This window comes from Girardinichthys multiradiatus, chromosome 13 (assembly GCF_021462225.1).
Source record: "Girardinichthys multiradiatus isolate DD_20200921_A chromosome 13, DD_fGirMul_XY1, whole genome shotgun sequence".
NCBI classification, from domain to species: Eukaryota; Metazoa; Chordata; class Actinopteri; order Cyprinodontiformes; family Goodeidae; genus Girardinichthys; species Girardinichthys multiradiatus.
In genome coordinates, this window is record NC_061806.1 from 9,408,471 (window position 1) to 9,433,933 (window position 25,463).

The 25,463-nt window shown below is 43.3% G+C and overlaps 1 protein-coding gene across 3 annotated transcripts in view; it reads right to left on the reverse strand.

The window, feature by feature from the left end:
• The window catches only part of khdrbs3 (KH domain containing, RNA binding, signal transduction associated 3), a 205,915-nt gene that overhangs the window by 44,202 nt on the left and 136,250 nt on the right, over positions 1–25,463 (reverse strand). For all 3 annotated transcript variants that reach the window (XR_007041146.1, XM_047384667.1, XM_047384666.1), the window contains one exon: positions 10,666–10,748. Coding sequence is in view for 2 of the 3 variants with exons in the window: in XM_047384667.1 (XP_047240623.1) it covers positions 10,666–10,748 (83 nt within the window). In the remaining variant the exon portion in view is untranslated. The remainder of the gene's footprint in view (positions 1–10,665; positions 10,749–25,463) is intronic.

The window sequence follows — 25,463 nt, forward strand, 5'->3', positions numbered from 1 at the left end:
AGGCTGGCTCTAGGGACGTGGAATGTCACCTCGCTGGGGGGGAAGGAGCCTGAGCTTGTGCGGGAGGTCGAGAGATATCGACTAGAAATAGTCGGGCTCGCCTCCACGCACAGCGTGGGCTCTGGAACCCATCTCCTTGAGAGGGGTTGGACTCTCTTCTACTCTGGAGTGGCCCACGGGGAGAGGCGGTGGGCTGGTGTGGGTTTGCTTGTTGCCCCCCAGCTCAGCCGTCTCGGGTTGGGGAGAGGTCCCTGACTTTCATTTCAGCCTATGGGCCGAGTGGTAGTGCAGAGTACCCGGCCTTCTTGGCGTCCCTGTCGGGGGTGCTGGATAGTGCCCCTCCCGGGGACTCCAATATTCTGCTGGGGGACTTCAACGCCCACGTGGGGAACGACAGTGACACCTGGAGAGGCATGATCGGGAGGAATGGCCTCCCCGATCTGAATCCGAGTGGTGTTTTGTTATTGGACTTCTGTGCTAGACACGGACTGTCCATAACGAACACCATGTTCAAACATAAGGGTGTCCATCAGTGCACTTGGCACCAGGACACCCTAGGCAGGAGGTCGATGATCGACTTTGTTGTCGTATCATCAGACCTTCGGCCGCATGTTTTGGACACTCGGGTGAAGAGAGGGGCTGAGCTGTCCACTGATCATCACCTGGTGGTGAGTTGGATCCGCTGGAGGAGGAGAAAGCCAGACAGACTTGGCAGGCCCAAGCGCATAGTGAGGGTCTGCTGGGAACGCCTGGCGGAGCCCTCGGCAAGGGATGTATTCAACTCCCACCTCCGGGAGAGCTTCAACCAGATCCCGGGGGATGTTGGAGACATAGAGTCCGAGTGGACCATGTTCTCCGCATCTATTGTCGATGCTGCTGCCCATAGCTGCGGCCGTAAGGTCTGCGGTGCCTGTCGTGGCGGCAATCCCAGAACCCGGTGGTGGACACTGGCAGTAAGGGATGCTGTTAAGCTGAAGAAGGAGTCCTATCGGCTGTGGTTGGCTTGTGGGACTCCTGAGGCGGCTGACGGGTACCGTGAGGCCAAGCGTGCTGCGGCCCGGGCTGTGGCAGAGGCAAAAACTCGGGCCTGGGAAGAGTTCGGTGAGGCCATGGAGAAGGACTACCGGTTGGCCTCGAAGCGATTCTGGCAAACCGTCCGGCGCCTCAGGAGGGGGAAGCAGTGCTTTGCCAACACTGTTTATAGTGGGGGCAGGAGACTGCTGACCTCGACTGAGGACATTATCGGGCGGTGGAAGGAGTACTTCGAGGATCTCCTCAATCCTGCCATCACGCATTCCGTGGTGGAAACAGAGGCTGGGGACTCGGGGTTGGACTCTTTCATCACCCAGGCTGAAGTCACCGAGGTGGTTAAAAAGCTCCGCGGTGGCAAGGCTTCGGGGGTGGATGAGATCCGCCCTGAGTACCTCAAGTCTCTGGATGTTGTAGGGCTGTCATGGTTGACACGCCTCTTCAACATTGCGTGGCGGTCGGGGACAGTGCCTCTGGACTGGCAGACTGGGGTGGTGGTCCCCCTTTATAAGAAGGGGGACTGGAGGGTGTGTTCCAACTACAGGGGGATCACACTCCTCAGCCTCCCTGGTAAGGCCTACGCCAGGGTATTGGAGAGGAGAGTCTGACCGATAGTCGAACCTCGGCTTCAGGAGGAACAGTGTGGTTTTCGTCCCAGCCGTGGAACACTGGACCAGCTCTATACCCTCTATAGGGTGCTCGAGGGTTCATGGGAGTTTGCCCAACCGGTTCACATGTGTTTTGTGGACCTGGAGAAGGCATTCGACTGTGTCCCTCGCGATGCCCTGTGGGGGGTGCTCCAGGAGTATGGAATCGGGGGCCCTTTACTAGGGGCCATCCGGTCCCTGTACGAGCGGAGCAGGAGTTTGGTCCGCATTGCCGGCACTAAGTCGGACCTGTTCCCAGTTCATGTTGGACTCCGGCAGGGCTGCCCTTTGTCGCCGGTCCTGTTCATAACTTTTATGGACAGGATTTCTAGATTCAGCCAAGGGCCAGAGGGGGTCTGGTTTGGGGACCAGTGGATTTCGTCTCTTCTTTTTGCGGATGACGTGGTCCTGCTGGCCCCCTCTAGCCAAGACCTACAGCATGCGCTGTGACGGTTCGCAGCCAAGTGTGAAGCGGCTGGGATGAGGATCAGCTCCTCCAAGTCCGAGGCCATGGTACTCGACCGGAAAAGGGTGGCTTGCCCTCTTCAGGTTGGAGGGGAGTTCCTGCCTCAAGTGGAGGAGTTTAAGTATCTCGGGGTCTTGTTCATGAGTGAGGGAAGAATGGAGCGGGAGATCGACAGACGGATCGGTGCGGCTGCCACAGTAATGGGGGCGCTGTGCCGGTCCATTGTGGTGAAGAGAGAGCTGAGCCGAAAAGCAAAACTCTCAATTTACTGGTCAGTCTACGTTCCTACCCTCACCTATGGCCATGAACTTTGGGTCATGACCGAAAGAACAAGATCATGGATACAAGCGGCTGAAATGAGCTTCCTCCGTAGGGTGGCCGGGCACTACCTTAGAGATAGGGTGAGGAGCTCGGCCATCCGGGAGGGGCTCGGAGTAGAGCCGCTGCTCCTCCACATCGAGAGGAGCCAGTTGAGGTGGCTCGGGCATCTATACCGGATGCCTCCTGGACGCCTTCCTCGGGAGGTGTTCCAGGCACGTCCCACCGGGAGGAGGCCCAGGGGACGGCCCAGGACACGCTGGAGGGACTATGTCTCTCGGCTGACCTGGGAACGCGTTGGGCTCCCCCTGGAGGAACTGGAGGACGTGTCTGGAGAGAGGGACGTCTGGGCGTCTCTGCTGAGTCTGCTGCCCCCGCGACCCGGTCCTGGATAAGCGGAAGACGACGAACGAACCTTTTATTTTTTTTCAGCTGGTGGGTAAAAAAGACCATCTGCAAACCAATCATAACTTTTACTTTACACATTAGCTCCATAAACCTCAAACTTTGTTATACAAACATTCACTTTTATTATCACAGGGTAGTTTCATGAAAAGTTGCTTTCCTGAGAATTTTAAACAATAATTGCATTTGTTTTTTGTATCATATTTTAAAGCTACATTGAATGACAGACAATTAAACTTTCTTTTCTTCCATTATGCAAAGAAAACATAGAGCAAAGAGCAATACTATGAGTTAATTCCCAGTAAGTTATTTTCCTTACCTTCCTTTTTTGGACTTTTAGAAACCCAAACATAACGTATTAAACCCTGAAAAAAATGATCTTTGCACTCATTTGATAGTAGTTTGCTTTTTAATTTGCAATCTGTTAATACCGCAAAGGTAAAGAAATAAGAAAATCCTTTGGATTGCCAGAAAAATATCATAGATATATTTAATTCCAGGAATGATAATAGTCACATATGCTCCAAATCCTAACAGTGTGTATGGAAAACAAGGAATCAGTTGTCAACATTTTTTGCTGGCCTATTAGTGGATGTAAATCAATGAAATGCATTTTTGCTATGCGGAATCATCTAAGTAAGATAATGCCTCACTGTATGCAGCAGTTTTGTTTCAAAGAGTTGCATCTGAACAACACCATCTGCAGCGGCTTTTCTTACATTAACAGAAATGTTTTTCCAGTTAATTATCGTATCTGGTGTGTCATCTAAACCTGTTCGGGAGCCGTGAGCTTCCAGCCTTCTCCCTTTTCCTTCCTGCTCACAAATGGCAGGCCCGCTTCTAACAGGAGCCACCAGGGTAATACCATGACAGAGAGACTGTAAATTGTTCTGCTTGTTATCCTGCGGCAAGTGAAATCCTGCCACGCAGTCGGGAGCTCAGGCTGGTGACTGGGAGCTCCTTAGGCTGCTAGAAACATTGTTAAGAGACTTCAAGTCCACGAATGTACACACACACACACACACACACACACACACATTTTCTCCTCTGGGCCCTGCTGCACATGGGACCTGCTATGACTTTGCTTGGGCTTGAAGAGAAAATGGCGTACCTTTGTCCATCACAGAGTTTAAAACAGCACAGCTCTGACTATATATAACTGTGAACTTGTAAAGATCTATGGGGTTCAAAGGTTTATTTTAAATAGAATTACAGAAAACCTCCAACTGTTTTCATAATTTAAATTGCCATAAAGAAAGCAATTGCCCCTTGGTAGATTTGTTGTGTTTTGTCACACCTAAATGGTTCAGATCAGACATGTTTCAAACTATTTTAACATCGGACAAAGATAACCAGAGTAAATATAAAAATCAGTTTTTAAATGAAGATTTTATTTATTAATGTTGAAAAGCTATCTGGCCTAGCCTTGTAAAAATTATTGCCCCCTTTGTTAAATCATGAAAAAACAATGATTAACCGACATCTTTTGGAGGGCTGAGTTTTATTTGTGCCACTACACTCAGGCCTGATACTGCCAGAGCAGTAGAATTAGGATATCACTTAAATAGAACCAGTCTGACAACATGAAGTAGACTAAAATATATTTCTAAGGCTATGTGACTCCAGCAAACCACTGTGAGTTATTATCCACAAATGGAGAAAACAGAACCATGGTGAAGCTTTCTAGAAGTGGCCAACCTATCAACATTTAGAGCAATGCAGGTTTCAGGGATCACACGTGTCCATGTAAGGTGAAAACCACTTCAGTCCAAAAAAACACGAAGGCCGACATCAAAATTATTTTTAATAGTGTATTAATATATATATATATATATATATGAATACACTATACACTACTATATATATATATATATATATATATATATATAAAAGGCTGCACTGTGGCGCAGTTGGTAGCACTGTTGCCTTGCAGCAAGAAGGTCCTGGGTTTGATTCCCAGCCTGGGGTCTTTCTGCAGGGAGTTTTCCTGTGCATGCGTGGGTTCTCACTGGGTACTCTAGCTTCCTCCCACAGTCCAAAGACATGCCTGTTAGGTTAATTGGTGACTCTAAATTTCCCTTAGGTGTGTGAATGAGTGTGTGCATGGTTGTTTGTGTGTTGCCCTGCGATGGACTGGCGACCTGTCCAGGGTGTACCCTGCCTCTCGCCCATTGACTGCTGGAGAAAGGCACCAGCTCCCCTGTGACCCCCTATGGAATAAGCGGTAGAAAATGACTGACTGACTGACTGACTATATATATAAAAATAAACATGATGGTGATGGTAGCGTGATGGTCAGGAGCTACTTTGCACCTTCAGAATCTGGACAACTAGACATAATTATTGGATCTATGCATTATGCTCTGAACAAGAAAACCTCGAAGGAGAAAGTCTGGACATGAATTAGTGACCTCAAGCTTAGGCATAAATGGGTTATGCAGCAGGACAATGATCCAAAGCACACATGCAAATCCACCTATGAACAACTCAGAAAACACAGGATGGTTTTGGGGTGTCCTAGTTAGAGTCTAGACCTGAATCCACAGTTATTCGTGTTGGAGGGCAATTACTTTTTCAAATAAAACCAGGTTAGTTTGGATTTGTTTATAGTCTTCCACATTTAAACACATTTTTTTAATTTTGGGTTTTTTCGTTGGATAAAAATACAAAAACAGAAGAATCTGTCAGGGACAAATAATTTTTCACAGCACTGTAAGACACCACTAGCATGTTTTACAATATGAATAAATAGCATAGTTTATAGGTTAAGAAATACCTTGCGTTCATGGGTAAAAAACGGTAATGTGATCTCTCCATTTCTACTCATCAAAACTGCATGAAGCCTCTGAAGCGCACATGCTCAGTGTCAGCCCCCAGTAACAGTTGCTTTTCAAGCAAATCCAGGACAAAGGACACAAATAAGAGAAGAAGTAAGTGAATCAGCTGTTTCTGGAGGCAAAGGCTTCTATGTCTGGGCTGTATTAGTCGCTTCATCTCCCGCCTGACAACAGACATGAAAATCTCTTTAAGTCCACCCAGCCTCCAGCATTTACATGACACACTCTCTTTTCCTTCCAGAGTGCTCACCAATCCCGGCAACCAAAACAGCCCCTGTCGTTATTCACAGGGTCGCTTTAAAAAAGAAAATAGCTGCCGACTCTCGAGGCGGAACCATGTTCTCCCAAAGCAGCATCTTGCCCAAACGAGCGCTGACACTGAGATAAAAAAAAGTTGTCCAGTCAAGGAGGCAGAAGGGTGTGTTCCTGTAAAATTGACCAGACAAAAAAAGGTAAAAAAAGAATAGATGGCAGAAAAGATGGATGAAGCCTGGGGGGCACACAACCTGACACCTCTACTAAAGGAAACATCAACCACCCTCATCAACAAAAGCCAGGGGGACAGAATGATGTTGAAGTTTTTTTTTTTCCCTGGGCTACTTTTTTAAGCCAGCTGCTGCCAAGTAAGGTGGATTTTGTACACCGTAAATTTGTCAGCAACTATTCTTTTTCTTGACATTTTATAGACATGCATACATTAATGTCCAGCATATTGTGTGCTGATAGAATACAGTAAGAGACAAAAGCCTTTGACCTTGTGTGGCTTGGAGAGTGTGACAGCTGCATGGTTATTAGAAAGATCGATATTCTGCATTTAGCTGTGCATGACCAAGCGTTACAAGGAACCACATCCCACTGCGGTACTTTATTTTTCAATGACTTGACAAACACAGTAAACACAGCGCAACTCAAGTCAGATATTTTAAAGATGATTTAAATAAGGATTTTTTTTAATCACTATGAGCTGCAAATTACTGAGGGAAGCTGCGATAACATTAATGAATATGAATTTCTAAATTCAAAGATTAGCGTCTTAGTAACAGCAAAGCCTAAACAGTTTAAACCTTCTCCTTCCTGTTGATGTTTATTGAGATATGTAGGATGACAAAGTAAAATTTGCCTTTTAGTGGGATAGTGGTTTAAGTCTGTGACTTGGTATAGAGTTGGTCCTAATAGGCAAAAACAAGGACCTCTGACTTGACTTGGACTCAAGCTCTGGGACTTGATTTCAACAATATTTATCTCGTATTCAGTGGTAAGAGCAAACTGCTAAGTGTTGATTATCCGACTAAATGATTAATGCTACCTCGTCTAAGTTACCTTAGGCTATACAAATGACTTGCTGTTACGGTAACATTATGCACAATATGCATGGGTTTTCTATAATGTTTCTCGACAAGATGTGCCAGTAAAAGGAGATAGGGGCAAGATCCAAGTTTTTCTGTTTTTATGTAATACTATGATCGAGCAGGATTTGCAGCAAGTCAGCCACAAACAAAGATCAGCATCTCCTGGAAAAAAGGGCGTGTTTTATTGATTACCCAGTGATGTTTGCAGACCTTGAGCTACTAATGGTTCGTATCTGTTAATGTCGATTGTAGGATCATAAGGATGACCTCACAAATGGCTCTAAAACTGAACTATGCAGTATGTCACCCACTGACTTCTACCGGTTTTCAGCAATCATGAAGCTATTTTTAAAATATCAACATTTCATGATCATTTTTATTTACTCATGGCCAAATGTCATCAATAAAAGAAGCCTCCTCCCCTAAGTTGATCTGCAATGAAACACTTCATCCTTTCAGAAACATAAGCATACAGAAATGAGGATTCTGTGGACGCCTTTAGGCTGTTTAGAAACTCTTTAAGACTGAATTTAATGCACAAGGGAAAGGAAGCAAAACAAACAATAATTTTATATAAAACCATAGTGGACGAATAACAGTAAATTTAAGAAAGCCAAAACCAAATCTGTTTGACTGAGGGTGATACAGTGCTTTGTGAAATCATTCATGCCCTTGGAACCTTTCACATTTTGTCACATTACAACCACAAACTTCAATTTATTTTATTGGGATTTTATCTGACAGACCAGGGGTTGTCAAACGTTATACCAAAAGGTCTGAAAGTGATTTCTGGATAAGTTTAAAAGTCTGAAAAAACTAGGGAGGAGAAAATGCCACAGATTAAATTAGCCTATAAGCAAAGCTTACAACTGTATAGTTATGACTTATTGTGCGGTTTGACGAGCCATTCAGTCTGGATCAGAAATGAGTACTTAACTGCATAGTTGCACGAGGAAGACCATAATTAATTGAGTTTCATATTTTAACGAGCATAACTTTTTCAAAACCATTATGATGCTCTAGTTTACTGTTAGTTTGTCACTTAAAATCTCAATAACATACATGATGTCTGTGGGTTTACGTGACAATACAGTGGGGAGAACATGTTTTTGATACACTGCCAATTTTGCAGGTTTTCCCACTTGCAGTCTTTCATTTTTATCATAGGTACATTTGAACAGTGAGTGACAGAATAATAAATAAAAAAAATCCAGAATATCACATTGTGTGATCTTTAAATAATTAATTAGCATTTTATTGCATGCATGACATCAGTATTTGATCACCAAACAACCAGTAAGAATCCTGGGTCTCACAGGCCTGTTAGTTCTTCTTTAAGAAGCCCTCCTGTTCTCCACTCATTACCTGTATTAACTGCACCTGTTTGAACTCGTTATCTGTGTAAAATGCACCTGTCCACACACTCAGTCAAACAAACTCCAACGTCTCCACAACGGCCAAGACCAGAGAGCTGTGTAAGGACATCAGGGATAAAATAGTAGACCAGCACAAGGCTGGGATGGGCTACAGGAAAATAGCCAAGGAGCTTGGTGAGAAGGCAACAAATGTTGGCCCCAGACAATGGAAGAGGTTCAAGACAGTCATCTCTCTTAGTCTGGCGGCTCCATGCAACATCTCACTTCGTGGGGCATCATTGATCATGAGGAAGGGTGAGGGATCAGCCCAGACCTACACGGCAGGACCTAGTCAGTGACATGAAGAGAACTGGGACCACAGTCTCAAAGAAGACCATTAAATAAGACACTACGCCACCATGGATTAAATCCTGCAGCACACACAAGGTCCCCCTGCGCAAGCCAGTGCATGTTTAGGCCTGTCTGAAGTTTCCCAATGATCATATGGACAATCTAGAGGAGGAATGGGAGAAGGTCATGTGGTCTGATGAGACAAAAATAGAGCTTTTAGGTCGAAACTTCACTCGCCGTGTTTGGAGGAAGAAAAAGGATGAGTACAACCCCACGAACACCATCCCTACCGTGAAGCATGGAGGTGGAAACATCATTCATTGAGGATGCTTTTCTGCAAAGGGGACAAAACGACTGCACCGTATTGAGGGGAGGATGGATGGGGCCATGTATCAGGAGATCTTAGCCAACAACCTTCTTCCCTCAGTAAGGGCATTGAAGATGGGTCGTGGCTGGGTCTTCCAGCATGACAGTGAACCGAAGCACACAGCCAGGGCAACTAAGAAGCACCTCAAGGTCCTGGAGTGGCCCAGCCAGTCTCCAGACCCGAACCCAATCAAAATCTTTGGAGGTAGCTGAAAGTCCATATTACCCAGCGACAGCCCTGAAACCTGAAGGATCTGGAGAACATCTGTATGGAGGAGTGGTCCAAAATCCCTGCTGCAATGTCTGCAAACCTTCTCAAGAACTACAGGAAACGTTTGATATCTGTAATGGCAAACAAAGGTTTCTGTACCAAATATTAAGTTTGGTTTTTCTGATGTATCAAATACTTACACAATAAAATGTAAATTAATTACTTAAAAATCACACAATGTGATTTTTTGGATTTTAGTTTTAGATTCTGTCACTCACAGTTGAAGAGTACCTATGATAAAAATTAAAGACCTCTACATGCTTTGCAAGTGGCAAAATCGGCAGTGTTTCAAATACATGTTCTCCCCACTGTATGTGAAAGGTTTCAAGTAGTGTGAAAACTTTCAAAAGCCCCTCTAAACTGATCATGACACAAAAACAATGCTAAACAGTGAGTGGTGATTCACTCTGTTGTCTCAAAAGTAGAAGTTTCCTGGTTCAGATCTAAGCTGGGGCCTTTCTGAATGGATTTCATGTTTGCTCTGTGCATGCGTACTTCTTTCCAGTCTAAGAAACATGCATGTTTTTCTGATTAGGTATTCTAAAATGTTCATTGATGTGAGAGTGTGAATTAATGGTTAAATGGAACACCACAGCTAATTTGCTAGAGGTTGATGCATTTGTTTTCTGTAGTGCAATGCCAGATGTGTTGCATGTTATGACAGTAACAGCAGTGGGGTATTTTGTGTCTGTATAAGACCATATATTTTTTGTAGGAAATCATAGCTGGCAAAAAGTGCTTCAGTATTGATCAGAAGAAACTGTGATTTAGATTTCCAATTTTAAAACTCCTTTAACAGCCTCCTAACTGACAGCACTGTCTATTTTACTTTATATTTTGGCTGCCAGATATCTTATGTTTTTTTATAACAGATAAAAGTCAGATTTCAGTGTCATTCTGTGCTCTAAATTACCTTAGGCTGTCATTGTATTACACTAAAATATTTTTTTACAACTCAAAACATTCTACCTAAATTCAAATATTCAGTTAACTAAACATTAATCAAGCAAACCCACTTGTTCAATAAATGTTTCTAAAATGTGATTCTCCTTTTTGTTTATGGCAAACATGACAAAACAAAAGGTATTTTCTCACACCACCTAAACAAGATATCTTTGTAGGTGAAGAGTTCTATGGTTGAATTCATCAAACTTCGCAGAGCTCAAACAAGTTATATGATCTTTGATGCAGGATAATAAAGACCTTTAGAGATTTCAATTCACCCCAAAGTTTATATTAACAATATTTGATATTAAAAAGCAGCAACTTACTTTTGTCCTTGATTGCTGTAGCTGTTGTCATAAGACTCATATCCCTGATCATCGTAAGTGGTTCCATAACCGTCATCATAATCCTAAGGTAACAAGAAACAAAATTAACTTAGAAGAAATGCAAAGAAGGTTAAAAACAACCTCATTCCGGAAAGATGTTATGACCTGTTATGAGTCTGCCCAACACTGGATCTGAATAAAAAGAGCTTAGATGTGCTGGTGCTTTGAAGCCCGACATAGCTTCCTCATATTATAATGTTTGAAAAATTATAACTCACAAACTATGTAGTTGTATTTTTTATTTATAGATATAGAAATCCTTCCACCTGCCCACCTTGCAAAAGTCTCTGTAATGATCTACAACTTCCTTTTCTTTTTTTTCTACAAATCATTCCTTGAAAATCTAAAAACTGTTGAGCATTTGTATTCACCCTCATTCATTAGTAAACCGAGTCTACCTGTGTGTGATTTAACCTCATTATAAACTCAATTATTCTGTGAGAGTGTTGGAGGTTTGTTAAAGAACACATCATGAAGCCACACAGAACACAGGTCAGCGATAAAGCTGTGGAGAATTTGAAAGCAGGGTTAGGTGTGTGAAAAAATAAACACATGCAGAAGAAGGTGCTCTAGTCCAACATTTAGGTTTTCCTCCTAAAACCCTATGTATGGTGGAAATGTAACCCTGCACTTCACTGAACACACTACCTCCCTGGTGAAACATACTGGTGGTAACATCACTCTGTGGGGATGCTTATTTTTCAGCAGGGACAGCATCAGAGCCAGGGACTTAAAAAAACTCAACAAGCTGATAAATGCTGTAAATGCAGTGAAAAGGCATTCTAAAAAGTATTGACTCATGAATATAAATAAAACAATTGCATCATTTTCCTTCCATTTCTCAGCTATGCAATATTTTCTCATAGCTTATCACATAAAATCCTAAATAAATGCTTTAATATGACAAAAACAATTACCTCTGAAAGGAACTGAGTATGTATTGGTGCTTCTTCTGTTGCTGCTGCTTTTATAGAAGATATATAAAGCATCATTTGAAAATCTGTCACTGTCCCAGGGTCTGCATTTCATCAACACCTCAAAAGATATGCCTTAAACATCTGCTTGTGCTCTTGCAGCCACCCTCACCCCATGCTTCTACCAAGAAGAACATCAAAGTGAGACAGTCCCATGCCCATCATAATTTGGGATAAATGAGACTTATGTTCCACAAAAAGGCGTTGACCCCTAGCGACACATTTCTCATTCCCCCCTCCCCTTCAAGGCTAATTCCTTCTGCCCCTTATTTGCATCCTGGGAATGCATATCTGTAAGATTTAGCGTGTAGCAGAAAATGTTCATCACTCACATGTTATTATAAAGGTCCTAATTCCTGATTAGAAAAATGCATTTGCCAAATGAAAGTATTTGAATCCACTCTTTTATCTTTAATCCTCTAAAAGTGAAGTGTGTGGAACCCAGATGTAGGGAGAGTTGTTGCAACAGTTTCTGAGAAATATATTTGTTTAAACTGGAGAGGAAATATGACTGCTCTCTTTACAGAGTCTGCTACTGAGGAAAAAGCCTAAACCTCTTCTTGGCCATCTTACTGGGTGGCTAGTTTGTGAAGCCGGGTTTTGTTATTGTTTAGGGTTTTTAAATTAAAATCCATCAGGGATTGTTTTTGTTTGTTTGAAAACCTAACCCTTTGCTGTGGATCAAACCTTTATTTGAACCATGTTGTCTTAAACATGGTTAAAGCTGGACGGGTCTGTATTTGACAGACGAGAGTTAGCTAAATAAAGGCTGGGGTATACTTTCGTATACGTCCTTTTTTTGAGCTTTTTATTACATCAACAAGAAAGCTGTTGCCTTTTATACTGCCGCTTCAGTCAAGGAGAAAAATTAACCTATTTTCCACAACTATTGGCAGAAATAGAACCTAGATCAAATGCACGTTCCATATACCATTTTAACTGCACATTATCCAGTGGAATTGTTACTTTAAGGCATTTCTGAAGGTCACGGGATATTTATCTGGAAATACTACTTCTACAATAATGTTCAGCTGTGCATCAGCCTGTTAAACAATAACTTGCTTTCAGACTCTACCATTCTGCTCTCCTTGTTCGGTTAGTGACATAGATGCTAAGTGCAGAAAGTTGGATGGATGGTAATTCCGATCTCCACAAAAGATCTTCACAAGATATACTGAAACAACAGAAGTCGCAACCTCCTGGCAGTCTGCGCTGTCAGCTTTGCCACCAGATGATGTTTGCAAGGCTATACCCAAAATGGGCTGTTTGACCCATTCCTTAAAAGGTCTGCTTCTGTACTGACTTTAATGGTACATCTTGACCGCTGTTCAGTTTGAAACGGACAGCGAATATTTAATGTTTTGTATGACAGCTCCATCATAAGATACTTTGAATGAGGCTGTGAATAACATCACCATAAATGTGACCATATGCATGTTGTTTAAACCAAAGTCATTAATTTTCCACATCCCATGTCTGAAATCAGCTTAAGGTACGTTAAGTTTAAGAAGCTGTTCTGCAAAGCAGTTTACATGTGACCTTTACATAGAGAAGGACAGATGTAAGTTAGGCAGTTATATCTGATGTTAAAATTTCTAATGCTACAAAATACCAAACTGAAAAAAGGTTCAATTTGTTGTCTCATGTCAGAAATGTAAATGCATGTATAATTAAAATGCCTCTGTTTTTGTTAAAAGCATGTCTGGTGTTGGTTCTTTACTTCAAAAAGCATCTTGTTTCAATCTGTTTTACAGTCAGCTCTATTATACAGTACCTTGTGCAGCCTGGAATAAACAAGTGTGACTGTGAATACTGAATGATAGGCATCATAGAAGCAGTATAAAAAGTAAGGTCCTGTTACTATCGGTGTATTTTGTTTTTTAACTACGTTTTCCAGACAAAATTATAAAGGCTTGGGTATAAAATTTTATAATTGGAGCCAATGTTGAATACATATTGACCATTTCAATCTTGTAAAGACTCACAATAAGGACACAAAGATGCCGATAAGAGAAGTTAAATAGCAGATGTTTATTTCTTTGGTGCTTGGACCGGGAGGAAGACATGAATGCTATGAATGACATGAGGTTGAATTGATGATTTAGGATTAGGATTAGAGATGTCTTCCCCCCCCGGGATCCGATACTGGTGTTGGAGTTGAGGCCCAATAATAAGGGAGTTGGAAGGAGCTAGGAAGCCAGATGGTGGCGATGGGGTGGAGGAGGGTCAAAGCTCGGCGGGAGAGCACGGAAATCCATGGTTGGAGGTCCTCAAAAGCGAAACCTTGAAGGGTGATTGGCTGAGGAGGAATGCAGACTTGATTGGTTGGAGCGGAGATGCATGATGGAGTCATAGTATGGAGCCAGTGGTGGAGGTGAGTCTTCCAGATTGAATTTTTGTCTAAACTCCATTAAAACAAAAACATGTAAAAACCATTACCATAGGGAGATGCCTCCCACTGAGGCAATAAATATTACAGTGGCCAGAAATGATCAATAACTTAACAACTAAAATGAATCCTATTTTATAAAACAGTGTTAGCACTGCAGCACAGCTATACAGTACAGCAAGTTAGACAATCAGCATTATAAAAAAAAAAACATGAGCCATTGCTTTAAAAATAGGGACCTAATCATTATTGAGTTGTGCCCAGTAGCAAAACACTAGGCCGATTATTATTCTATAGTGTGTTTGTTTGGTGTTGGTGAGGATAGTGCGTTAATATTGGCTTATAATAGACAATAATACATAAATTAGTGATATAATAAAAGTTTCATTGTCTTATGCTCCAGTGTTTGGTAAATAAACAAATGAAAAGCCTACACATAAAATCTCTTACAATCGACCGGCAAGCCTTGAAAAAGTACACTGTGCGGTTGCCTCGGCCCTGCCAGAAAAAAGTTAGGTTTCTGTAAGTGTGGAATCAAGCCACTAAAGAAAAATTAAACAGTAACTTCAGGTTTCTACAGCTCATGTTTTTCTGCTTCTTTATCTTAGCCTTACATGCAAAGTTAATTCCACTAAGTAACACAAATAAACCTGTGAGACAGACGATGACAACGTATGAAGTTTTGAGTCTCACCAGATAATAAGTGAAAGCGAACTTTACAAAGAAATTAGCAAAGTATAAAGTCAGTTCCTCTTGGCTGCAGACTTACATAAGTTGATGAGTTAAACTCAACATCAAAGATATGATTGCGTTTAAAAGTGAGCATTCGGTGCTTAATGACACTCTGTCATAAAATAGTTAAGCTGAAAAGGTGGGGCTAATTAAAAATAATGAGCTGTGTGGGCTGAAATCAGTCCACCAACCTGAGCAACTTATATCAGGAACCTTCATCTCAGCTTTAATGTGACGCTATTTCAAGTCTGTGGTCCTAGCATCAGGTCATCGCTAAGAATCCAGTAGGGGTCCTGCAACAAAGGTAATGTCTTTACATCTTCAAAATGCCTGCTTTTATTTGATTTTAAATTGGATGTGATGAAATCAATTTCCCACAGCAGCAGAAAAAAAAACTAATCAAATGTGACTCTTTCATACCTGCAGTAATACATTTCTGTGCAGCAAGCAATGTCTCTGTAATATACCAAAATGATTTGTATTGTCACAGCACAAACTTTTTATGTTTCATCTAATGATACCATCATTAAGAGAAAATGTTTAATGGAAGGAAAAACAATACAAAATATCTTTCTCTTTTATATTTGTGGTAACCTTTTGGTACTCCATTTCTATAACATACTTGTTACAACAGTTCCTTCCTTGTATTCATTCCTCTTGTTTTTTTTTTACAGTTTGTCACATTACAACCACAAGTTTCAACTTATTTTAACTGGAATTTTTTACAGACCAACACAACTTAGTGCATAACTATAAAGTGGAAGGGAAAGGATAAATGCCTTTTACCAATTTTTTAAAGATAAAAATATGAAGAATGTAGAACATGTTTGTTAGGGAGCATTAGTGAACAGTAGGTCACATTATAAAACATGCTTTTTATGCCAAGCTTTGAAAATCTCATAGAGCACTCCTCATGCCTTCAACTGCAAAAGAAAAGTGCATGGCACAACTTCAAAACCACCAAGACATGGCTGTCCACCTATTGTGATTGGCTGAGCAAGGATTAATCAGAGAAGCAGCCAAAAACTCTTGTAGTAACTCCAGAGGAGCTGCAGAGATCAGGTGGGAGAACCACTAGACAGGACAGCGATTAGTTGTGCAATCCACAAATCTGGACGTTTTATAAAACAGTGGCAAGAAGAAAGCTGTCATATAAAAAAAAGCCACAAGGAGTATGTAGGAGTATGGTTACTCTGGTCAGATTTTACTGAAACTGAACTTGCTGACCTACAGAAAATCCTTTCTGTCGGAAAGTAGAATTGCCCATCACCCTGAACACATCTTTCCTTTGATGATATATAATGATGTCAGCATATTGCTGTGGGGATACGTTTCTTCAGAATGGACAGAGAAGTTGGTCAGAGTTGATGGGAAGATGGGTGAAGCTAAGGATAATCCTGGAGGTAAACCTGTTGGACGGAGGATCAACTTCCAGCAGGACAATAACCGTAAACATTCAGCCAAAGCATATTTATATGTAAGACTGGTTGCCATTCTACCAGTGGGACAGTCAAAGTCAGACCTAAATTGAAAAACTGTGGCAGCCCTTTAATTATTGTTCATAAACACTCTCCATCCAATCTGACTTAGCTTGACCTGTTTTGCAAGGAATGGGTAAAAGATCTATAAATGTGAAAAGCTGGTGGCAACATACTCCAAAACACCTGAAATTGCAATAATGCAACTGGAGCAAGGTTTGATTTTACAAATTATTGACTCAGGGCGGTTAAATATAAATGCATTTTAATCTGTAAAATCTGTTACACCATGTATTTTCATTTGTACAAATGGACCATTTTATGTTGGTCTGTCACTTGAAATTACAATAAAGTAGATTAAAGTTTGTGGCTGCACTGTGACAAAATGAGAAAAAGATTTAAGGGGTGTAAATACTTTTACAAAGCACTACAAATCTGGGGGGACTTTACTACTTAATCTTGACATTTTACATTATTTCAGTGATTTATAGTCATGTACCATGGAACTGATTTAAAATCATGTTGCTCCACACAAGTGAGATCCTGAGAAATTTATTCTATAAAGAAATAAGCTGAAAGCTTCATAAGGGAAAAGATTTAATGTGGTAACTGCAATGTATTTTTATAGGGCTCTTACACAAGGAGCATTTAGATTTGCATTTCATTTATTCATTCACTGACACTTACTGTGTTTGGTGGCAAGCTGCCATGCACAGCACTGCAGAAACCTCAGGTTATTGAGGTTTGCTGTCTTTCTCAAGGACACTTTGACACAAGGACAGGAGCGGGGATTAAGGCGGCAAACATCCTCCGCCCGCTTTCATGTGCGCATCTAGGTTTACGAGTTTAGTCTGGGTGTCACATCAACAGCCACAGAGGTGCAAGCACACATCTTCATAGTTGGGTGTCAGACATTAACAAATCTGGATCATTACATGATACAACTCATAAATGAAAAAAATATATATATACTGCTACTGGCTAAAATTTATTCCATAACAAGCAACAGTCCAAAGATCTAGGAAGAAGAGAACAACGCTGCGAAATAATTGCCCAAGGAAATTTCAACCATTAAGGAGGTAGTTGAAGATTAACAGCTGCTGAGTAAAATGCATATTACTTATATTTTAAACACACAGACTAACACCTAAAATTAGTTACATTTACTTTTAAACATTTACAGTCTTTACAAGTAGAAGGCATAAACTAATGGTAGAAAGTGTTTATTGATGCCAGAAAAACAGTACCGACCATATTCTGGTATTTAGCTGTTGCTATGTATTTATTTGACTGTGTGAGGTTTGAGTTCCTGAGTGGTTTTTAAGTCATTGTCCCTGAGTGTCCCCTCAACCACATAATATTTGTGAATGTCTACAGGTCCTTCTCAAAATATTAGCATATTGTGATAATTCATTATTTTCCATAATGTCATGATGAAAATTTAACATTCATATATTTTAGATTCATTGCACACTAACTGAAATATTTCAGGTCTTTTATTGTCTTAATACGGATGATTGTGGCATACAGCTCATGAAAACCCAAAATTCCTATCTCACAAAATTAGCATATTTCATCCGACCAATAAAAGAAAAGTGTTTTTAATACAAAAAACGTCAACCTTCAAATAATCATGTACAGTTATGCACTCAATACTTGGTCGGGAATCCTTTTGCAGAAATTACTGCTTCAATGCGGCGTGGCATGGAGGCAATCAGCCTGTGGCACTGCTGAGGCTCTTATGGAGGCCCAGGATGCTTCGATAGTGGCCTTTAGCTCATCCAGAGTGTTGAGTCTTGAGTCTCTCAACGTTCTCTTCACAATATCCCACAGATTCTCTATGGGGTTCAGGTCAGGAGAGTTGGCAGGCCAATTGAGCACAGTGATACCATGGTCAGTAAACCATTTACCAGTGGTTTTGGCACCGTGAGCAGGTGCCAGGTCGTGCTGAAAAATGAAATCTTCATCTCCAAAAAGCTTTTCAGCAGATGGAAGCATGAAGTGCTCCAAAATCTCCTGATAGCTAGCTGCATTGACCCTGCCCTTGATAAAACACGGTGGACCAACACCAGCAGCTGACACGGCACCCCGGACCATCACTGACTGTGGGTACTTGACACTGGACTTCTGGCATTTCGGCATTTCCTTCTCCCCAGTCTTCCTCCAGACTCTGGCACCTTGATTTCCGAATGACATGCAGAATTTGCTTTCATCCGAAAAAATACTTTGGACCACTGAGCAACAGTCCAGTGCTGCTTCTCTATAGCCCAGGTCTGGGGAATGCGGCACCTGTAGCCCATTTCCTGCACACACCTGTGCACGGTGGCTCTGGATGTTTCTACTCCAGACTCAGTCCACTGCTTCCGCAGGTCCCCCAAGGTCTGGAATCGGCCCTTCTCCACAATCTTCCTCAGGGTCCGGTCACCTCTTCTCGTTGTGCAGCGTTTTCTGCCACACTTTTTCCTTCCCACAGACTTCCCACTGAGGTGCCTTGATACAGCACTCTGGGAACAGCCTATTCGTTCAGAAATTTCTTTCTGTGTCTTACCCTCTTGCTTGAGGGTGTCAATAGTGGCCTTCTGGACAGCAGTTAGGTCGGCAGTCTAACCCATGATTGGGGTTTTGAGTGATGAACCCTGGATGGGAGTTTTAAAGGCCCCAGGAATCTTTTGCAGGTGTTTAGAGTTAACTAGTTGATTCAGATGATTAGGTTCATAGCTCGTTTAGAGACCCTTTTAATGATATGCTAATTTTGTGAGATAGGAATTTTGGGTTTTCATGAGCTGTATGCCAAAATCATCCGTATTAAGACAATAAAAGACCTGACATATTTCAGTTAGTGTGCAATGAATCTAAAATATATGAATGTTAAATTTTCATCATGACATTATGGAAAATAATGAACTTTATCACAATATGCTAATATTTTGAGAAGGACCTGTATATGCAATATGCTCTTGAAAATAAGATGAGTAGCCAACTTTAGCAACAGTGGTGTCCATTCTCTGAGTATCAACAATATATTCTACATTAGGCCAATCCTGGTTTTGCCCAGTCCACATTTAGAATTCTGACATGATTTTAGATACCATTAAGAGATGAAAGATTTTATCATCACATTTGCAAGAAATTTGGTACTTCAAGCAGACAAAACCATCCACACTGGTATCTGAGTAGATTCCAGCTGGTAAACATCACCAATTGAGCTAAACTGTTACATAACAATAGTATTTAAAATTTTTTCTGTTTTCTACATATTCACTGCCATTTACAAGGCTTACTTTTTTTTAGATCCCCCAGTGGGCCCACCACCTGCAGGGGGAACCGTGAGGGACATGTGCAAAGAGGATTGGGTGGCGGACGAAGGTGGAGACCTCAGCGGCCCGATCCCCGGATGCTTAGGCTGGCTCTAGGGACGTGGAATGTCACCTCGCTGGGGGGGAAGGAGCCTGAGCTTGTGCGGGAGGTCGAGAGATATCGACTAGAAATAGTCGGGCTCGCCTCCACGCACAGCGTGGGCTCTGGAACCCATCTCCTTGAGAGGGGTTGGACTCTCTTCTACTCTGGAGTGGCCCACGGGGAGAGGCGGCGGGCTGGTGTGGGTTTGCTTGTTGCCCCCCAGCTCAGCCGTCTCGTGTTGGGGTTTACCCCAGTGGATGAGAGGGTTGTATCCCTGCGCCTTCGGGTTGGGGAGAGGTCTCTGACTATCATTTCAGCCTACGGGCCGAGTGGTAGTGCAGAGTACCCTGCCTTCTTGGCGTCCCTGTCAGGGGTGCTGGATAGTGCCCCTCCCGGGGAATCCATTATTCTGCTGGGGGACTTCAACGCCCACGTGGGGAACGACAGTGACACCTGGAGAGGTGTGATCGGGAGGAATGGCCTCCCCGATCTGAATCCGAGTGGTGTTTTGTTATTGGACTTCTGTGCTAGTCACGGATTGTCCATAACGAACACCATGTTCAAACATAAGGGTGTCCATCAATGCACTTGGCACCAGGACACCCTAGGCAGGAGGTCGATGATTGACTTTGTTGTCGTATCATCAGACCTTCGGCCGCATGTTTAGGACACTCGGGTGAAGAGAGGGGCTGAGCTGTCCACTGATCATCACCTGGTGGTGAGTTGGATCCGCTGGAGGAGGAGAAAGCCAGACAGACTTCGCAGGCCCAAGCGCATAGTGAGGGTCTGCTGGGAACGCCTGGCGGAGCCCTCGGCCAGGGATGTTTTCAACTCCCACCTCCGGGAGAGCTTCGACCAGATCCCGGGGGATGTTGGAGACATTGAGTCCGAGTGGACCATGTTCTCTGCATCTATTGTCGATGCTGCTGCCCATAGCTGCAGCCGTAAGGTCTGCGGTGCCTGTCGTTGCGGCAATCCCAGAACCCGGTGGTGGACACCGGCAGTAAGGGATGCTGTTAAGCTGAAGAAGGAGTCCTATCGGCTGTGGTTGGCTTGTGGGACTCCTGAGGCGGCTGACGGGTACCGTGAGGCCAAGCGTGCTGCGGCCCGGGCTGTGGCAGAGGCAAAAACTCGGGCCTGGGAAGAGTTCGGTGAGGCCATGGAGAAGGACTACCGGTTGGCCTCGAAGCGATTCTGGCAAACCGTCCGGCGCCTCAGGAGGGGGAAGCAGTGCTTTGCCAACACTGTTTATAGTGGGGGCAGGAGACTGCTGACCTCGACTGAGGACATTATCGGGCGGTGGAAGGAGTACTTCGAGGATCTCCTCAATCCTGCCATCACGCATTCCGTGGTGGAAACAGAGGCTGGGGACTTGGGGTTGGACTCTTTCATCACCCAGGCTGAAGTCACCGAGGTGGTTAAAAAGCTCCGCGGTGGCAAGGCTTCGGGAGTGGATGAGATCCGCCCTGAGTACCTCAAGTGTCTGGATGTTGTAGGGCTGTCATGGTTGACACGCCTCTTCAACATTGCGTGGCGGTCGGGGACAGTGCCTCTGGACTGGCAGACTGGGGTGGTGGTCCCCCTTTATAAGAAGGGGGACCGGAGGGTGTGTTCCAACTACAGGGGGATCACACTCCTCAGCCTCCCTGGTAAGGCCTACGCCAGGGTATTGGAGAGGAAAGTCCGACCGATAGTCGAACCTCGGCTTCAGGAGGAACAGTGTGGTTTTCGTCCCAGCCGTGGAACACTGGACCAGCTCTATACCCTCTACAGGGTGCTCGAGGGTTCATGGGAGTTTGCCCAACCAGTTCACATGTGTTTTGTGGACCTGGAGAAGGCATTCGACTGTGTCCCTCGCGATGCCCTGTGGGGGGTGCTCCAGGAGTATGGAATCGGGGGCCCTTTATTAGGGGCCATCCGGTCCCTGTACGAGCGGAGCAGGAGTTTGGTCCGCATTGCCGGCACTAAGTCGGACCTGTTCCCAGTGCATGTTGGACTCCGGCAGGGCTGCCCTTTGTCGCCGGTCCTGTTCATAACTTTTATGGACAGGATTTCTAGACGCAGCCAAGGGCCGGAGGGGGTCTGGTTTGGGGACCAGTGGATTTCGTCTCTTCTTTTTGCGGATGACGTGGTCCTGCTGGCCCCCTCTAGCCAAGACCTACAGCATGCGCTGTGGCGGTTCGCAGCCGAGTGTGAAGAGGCTGGGATGAGGATCAGCTCCTCCAAGTCCGAGGCCATGGTACTCGACCGGAAAAGGGTGGCTTGTCCTCTTCAGGTTGGAGGGGAGTTCCTGCCTCAAGTGGAGGAGTTTAAGTATCTTGGGGTCTTGTTCACGAGTGAGGGAAGAATGGAGCGGGAGATCGACAGACGGTTCGGTGCGGCTGCCACAGTAATGGGGGCGCTGTGCCGGTCCATTGTGGTGAAGAGAGAGCTGAGCCGAAAAGCAAAGCTCTCAATTTACTGGTCGGTCTACGTTCCTACCCTCACCTATGGCCATGAACTTTGGGTCATGACCGAAAGAACGAGATCACGGATACAAGCGGCTGAAATGAGCTTCCTCCGTAGGGTGGCCGGGCACTCCCTTAGAGATAGGGTGAGGAGCTCGGCCATCCGGGAGGAGCTCAGATTAGAGCCGCTGCTCCTCCACATCGAGAGGAGCCAGTTGAGGTGGCTCGGGCATCTATACCGGATGCCTCCTGGACGCCTTCCTCGGGAGGTGTTCCAGGCACGTCCCACCGGGAGGAGGCCCAGGGGACGGCCCAGGACACGCTGGAGGGACTATGTCTCTCGGCTGGCCTGGGACCGCCTTGTGCTCCCCCTGGAGGAGCTGGAGGAGGTGTCTGGAGAGAGGGACGTCTGGGCGTCTCTGCTGAGTCTGCTGCCCCCGCGACCCGGTCCTGGATAAGCGGAAGACGACGGACGAACGAACGAACTTTTTTTTAGTTTGGTGGGATTTATAGTTTAACTTACTTTCTGTATTGTTGTTAGCACCTTAAATGTCAATTATCCTATAAGTGTGTCATTGACTTACACAGCCACCATGTAAGGAATTGACGATCCTTTAGTCTGACACACTCAGTTAACCTCTGATATCTATGTTGAAGTGAGTTTAATCACCACTTGCAAACGTTTCATATTATATTCAAGACTGGTAAAAACAAAAGGAAACCTTAAAGAACCACACAACATCTGGGCTCTGTTTGCTGTTTCACATACCTTTGTTGCACCACTGTTGGAATAACCTGGTTTTATTGAACTGGGGTTGTTTTAGAGCTGTTATAAACAGTCAGTGTATTACCAAATACAAAGGTTAAAAATGATCTAAGTTTAGGGTGATAAGGTAATTGCTTAAACAGTATTTCTGCCATCTTAAATAAGCAATAAAATGATAGGTAAACAGTGGCTGTTTACAATTCCTCCATGTAACCCAACTTCAATAAAGTACCCTAGTAATGTGATACCAAAGATAATATAAAAACGGTCTTCAAGCCTCCAAAACAAGTTTTACTGCTAGTTCTGAGCTCAATCCACTCAATCTTATATTTTTTCTGTCAGACAAAAATCTGTCAAAAAAAAAAAATTATTGCTTCGAAAGATAATTACATACTATTTGGTCAAAGCCACATGCTCTTTTTGGGACTTGTCATTGCAGATGTATCTATGAAGTCCCAGATACATGTAAAGGGTGATCAATAGAGATAATTGTTTTCCAACAAGAAAACAAAAAATACTTAAAACTAGAGATACAAGGTTGTTGCCAGACAGCGACGATGTGAGAATGACATCACACCCAACCTAACAATGTTCCACTTTCATGTGGGAAACCTTGGGTACCCTGACTCTGGAGTACAAATGGATTGCACCCAAAACACCTATATGCATATGTTGAATTCTTAATTTAAAAGGGATGAATGCATTTATTCTTACACACTGTGCCTTGCAAAATATTTTTTGATGTTGCTGCCCCCTCATTTCTTAATATCTTTTGGGGAATATTATTGTGATTCATTAACACAAAGTCACATTTTTGTGAACACCAGTCCTTTAATCTTGACATAGATTCTCAGTTCGATTTATGTCTGGACTTTTAATCACTTACATTCTTTCTATAGAAATTCTCATTCTAGCTCTGGCCGTATGTTTAGGGTTACAGTCCTTTTGGAAGGTGAACCTCCACTATAATCCCAGGTCTGTTTTAGCTCTCAACACATGTTCTGCCAGGATCAGCCTATATTTAGCTCTATACATCTTCCAATCAACTATTCTGGGCTCTCAGGCCCCTGACTAAGAAAAGCATCCCCATAGCATGATGCCGTTAACACAATGTTTCACCTTGGAATGGTGTTTTTAGGCTGATGTGAAGTCCTATGCCCCTTTTCCGCTAATCTACTTGGGCCAGCTCCAATAGTCAGCCTGTTTTGCGAGCAGTTCCATTAATGGTTTTTCCTGCCCGGTACTGGCTTTCTTTGTCCCTGCTCAGGAGCAGGTACCATCGGGGCTGAGCAGGGCTGTAATGTGATGTGAACTGACTGCTGTTCACTGATTGGCCAAGGGACGAAGAGAAATTAGTTTTTCGCTAAGGTAGTGCAGGTAAACTCCAACTGTCAGTGAGTCAATGGAAACACAGCAGGATGTGAGGTGCAAAGTAGAGGGAGGACAAGTGGAGTAGAGCCATGCAGAGCCGGAACTGTCAGTGGAACAGAAGCATTAGTTCATCTGACCAGTGAACATTCTTCCCCATGTTTGTTGCATCCCCTGCAAGGCTTGTGGCAAACTGCAAATGGGACTGTTTAACCCCCTTTTTACTATAGTCGCAAATTCATCTTAAAACTTCATACTATCTAAATGTAGCCAAGGAACCTATTGATGTATAGTCAACACGTACCAAGGATTGTATTGACAGTACTGTACCGCCATCTTGCTGTCAGAGTGAGACATACGTCTAGTCCAGATTTTACAGTATTGAGCTATATACTGTGATGATGGACCAGAATGGATTGTATAGAAATACGTGTTATAATTTGGTTTCAAGGCCCTGCATTAATAAAATAGTCTATTTATCAGAGACAGGAAAGTTTGTTTATTTACTGCTATAGCAATACGCCAATTTGCAACATACCTAAATTTTATTCTTTATAAAAGTGTAAATGACTTCGGGCTATAAGACTTTATACTAACAATCATAAAATCCCCAAAACATGCATAGAGGTTAGAAGACAAAATGTATCAAAAGTGATATTGTGTGCGTTTTCAAGCCAATGGATGATGCTGTATCCCACAAGACAATGTAAACATAGCTGACACAAACCATTCAGTGTTTGCTGGGCAGGTAGAAAATCCTAATAAATTTTTACTGCAAGCCATACTTCATTACTGTTAACCAAGCCCACTTTTCATCTCACTGGTTACTCAATCTGAGTTCTGCCCACTTGAATTGGAAGAGGGTAGATTGCATTAAGTGCCACATTAAACTTTAACAATGGCATGTTAATGCCATTTGTGTGAGCAGCTACTCTATAATTGAGTTACAAGCAAACTGAGTGGAGACACATGGCTGGTTTATAAATCACAGTGCGGCATTCAAAGTTTTTCTTCAGCCTTTCTATGGCGTGTTAAAAATGGAGCACAGACTGCAGCCGTGGCGTGAGCTGAGCTATTATAGTATCTGATGTATTTGCATTAGGACACCATTTACTCAAAATATCTTGGAGCAACAGCAATGTGTTTCCAGCACTAAAGAGGATTATTGTGACAGTGAGAGGTTGA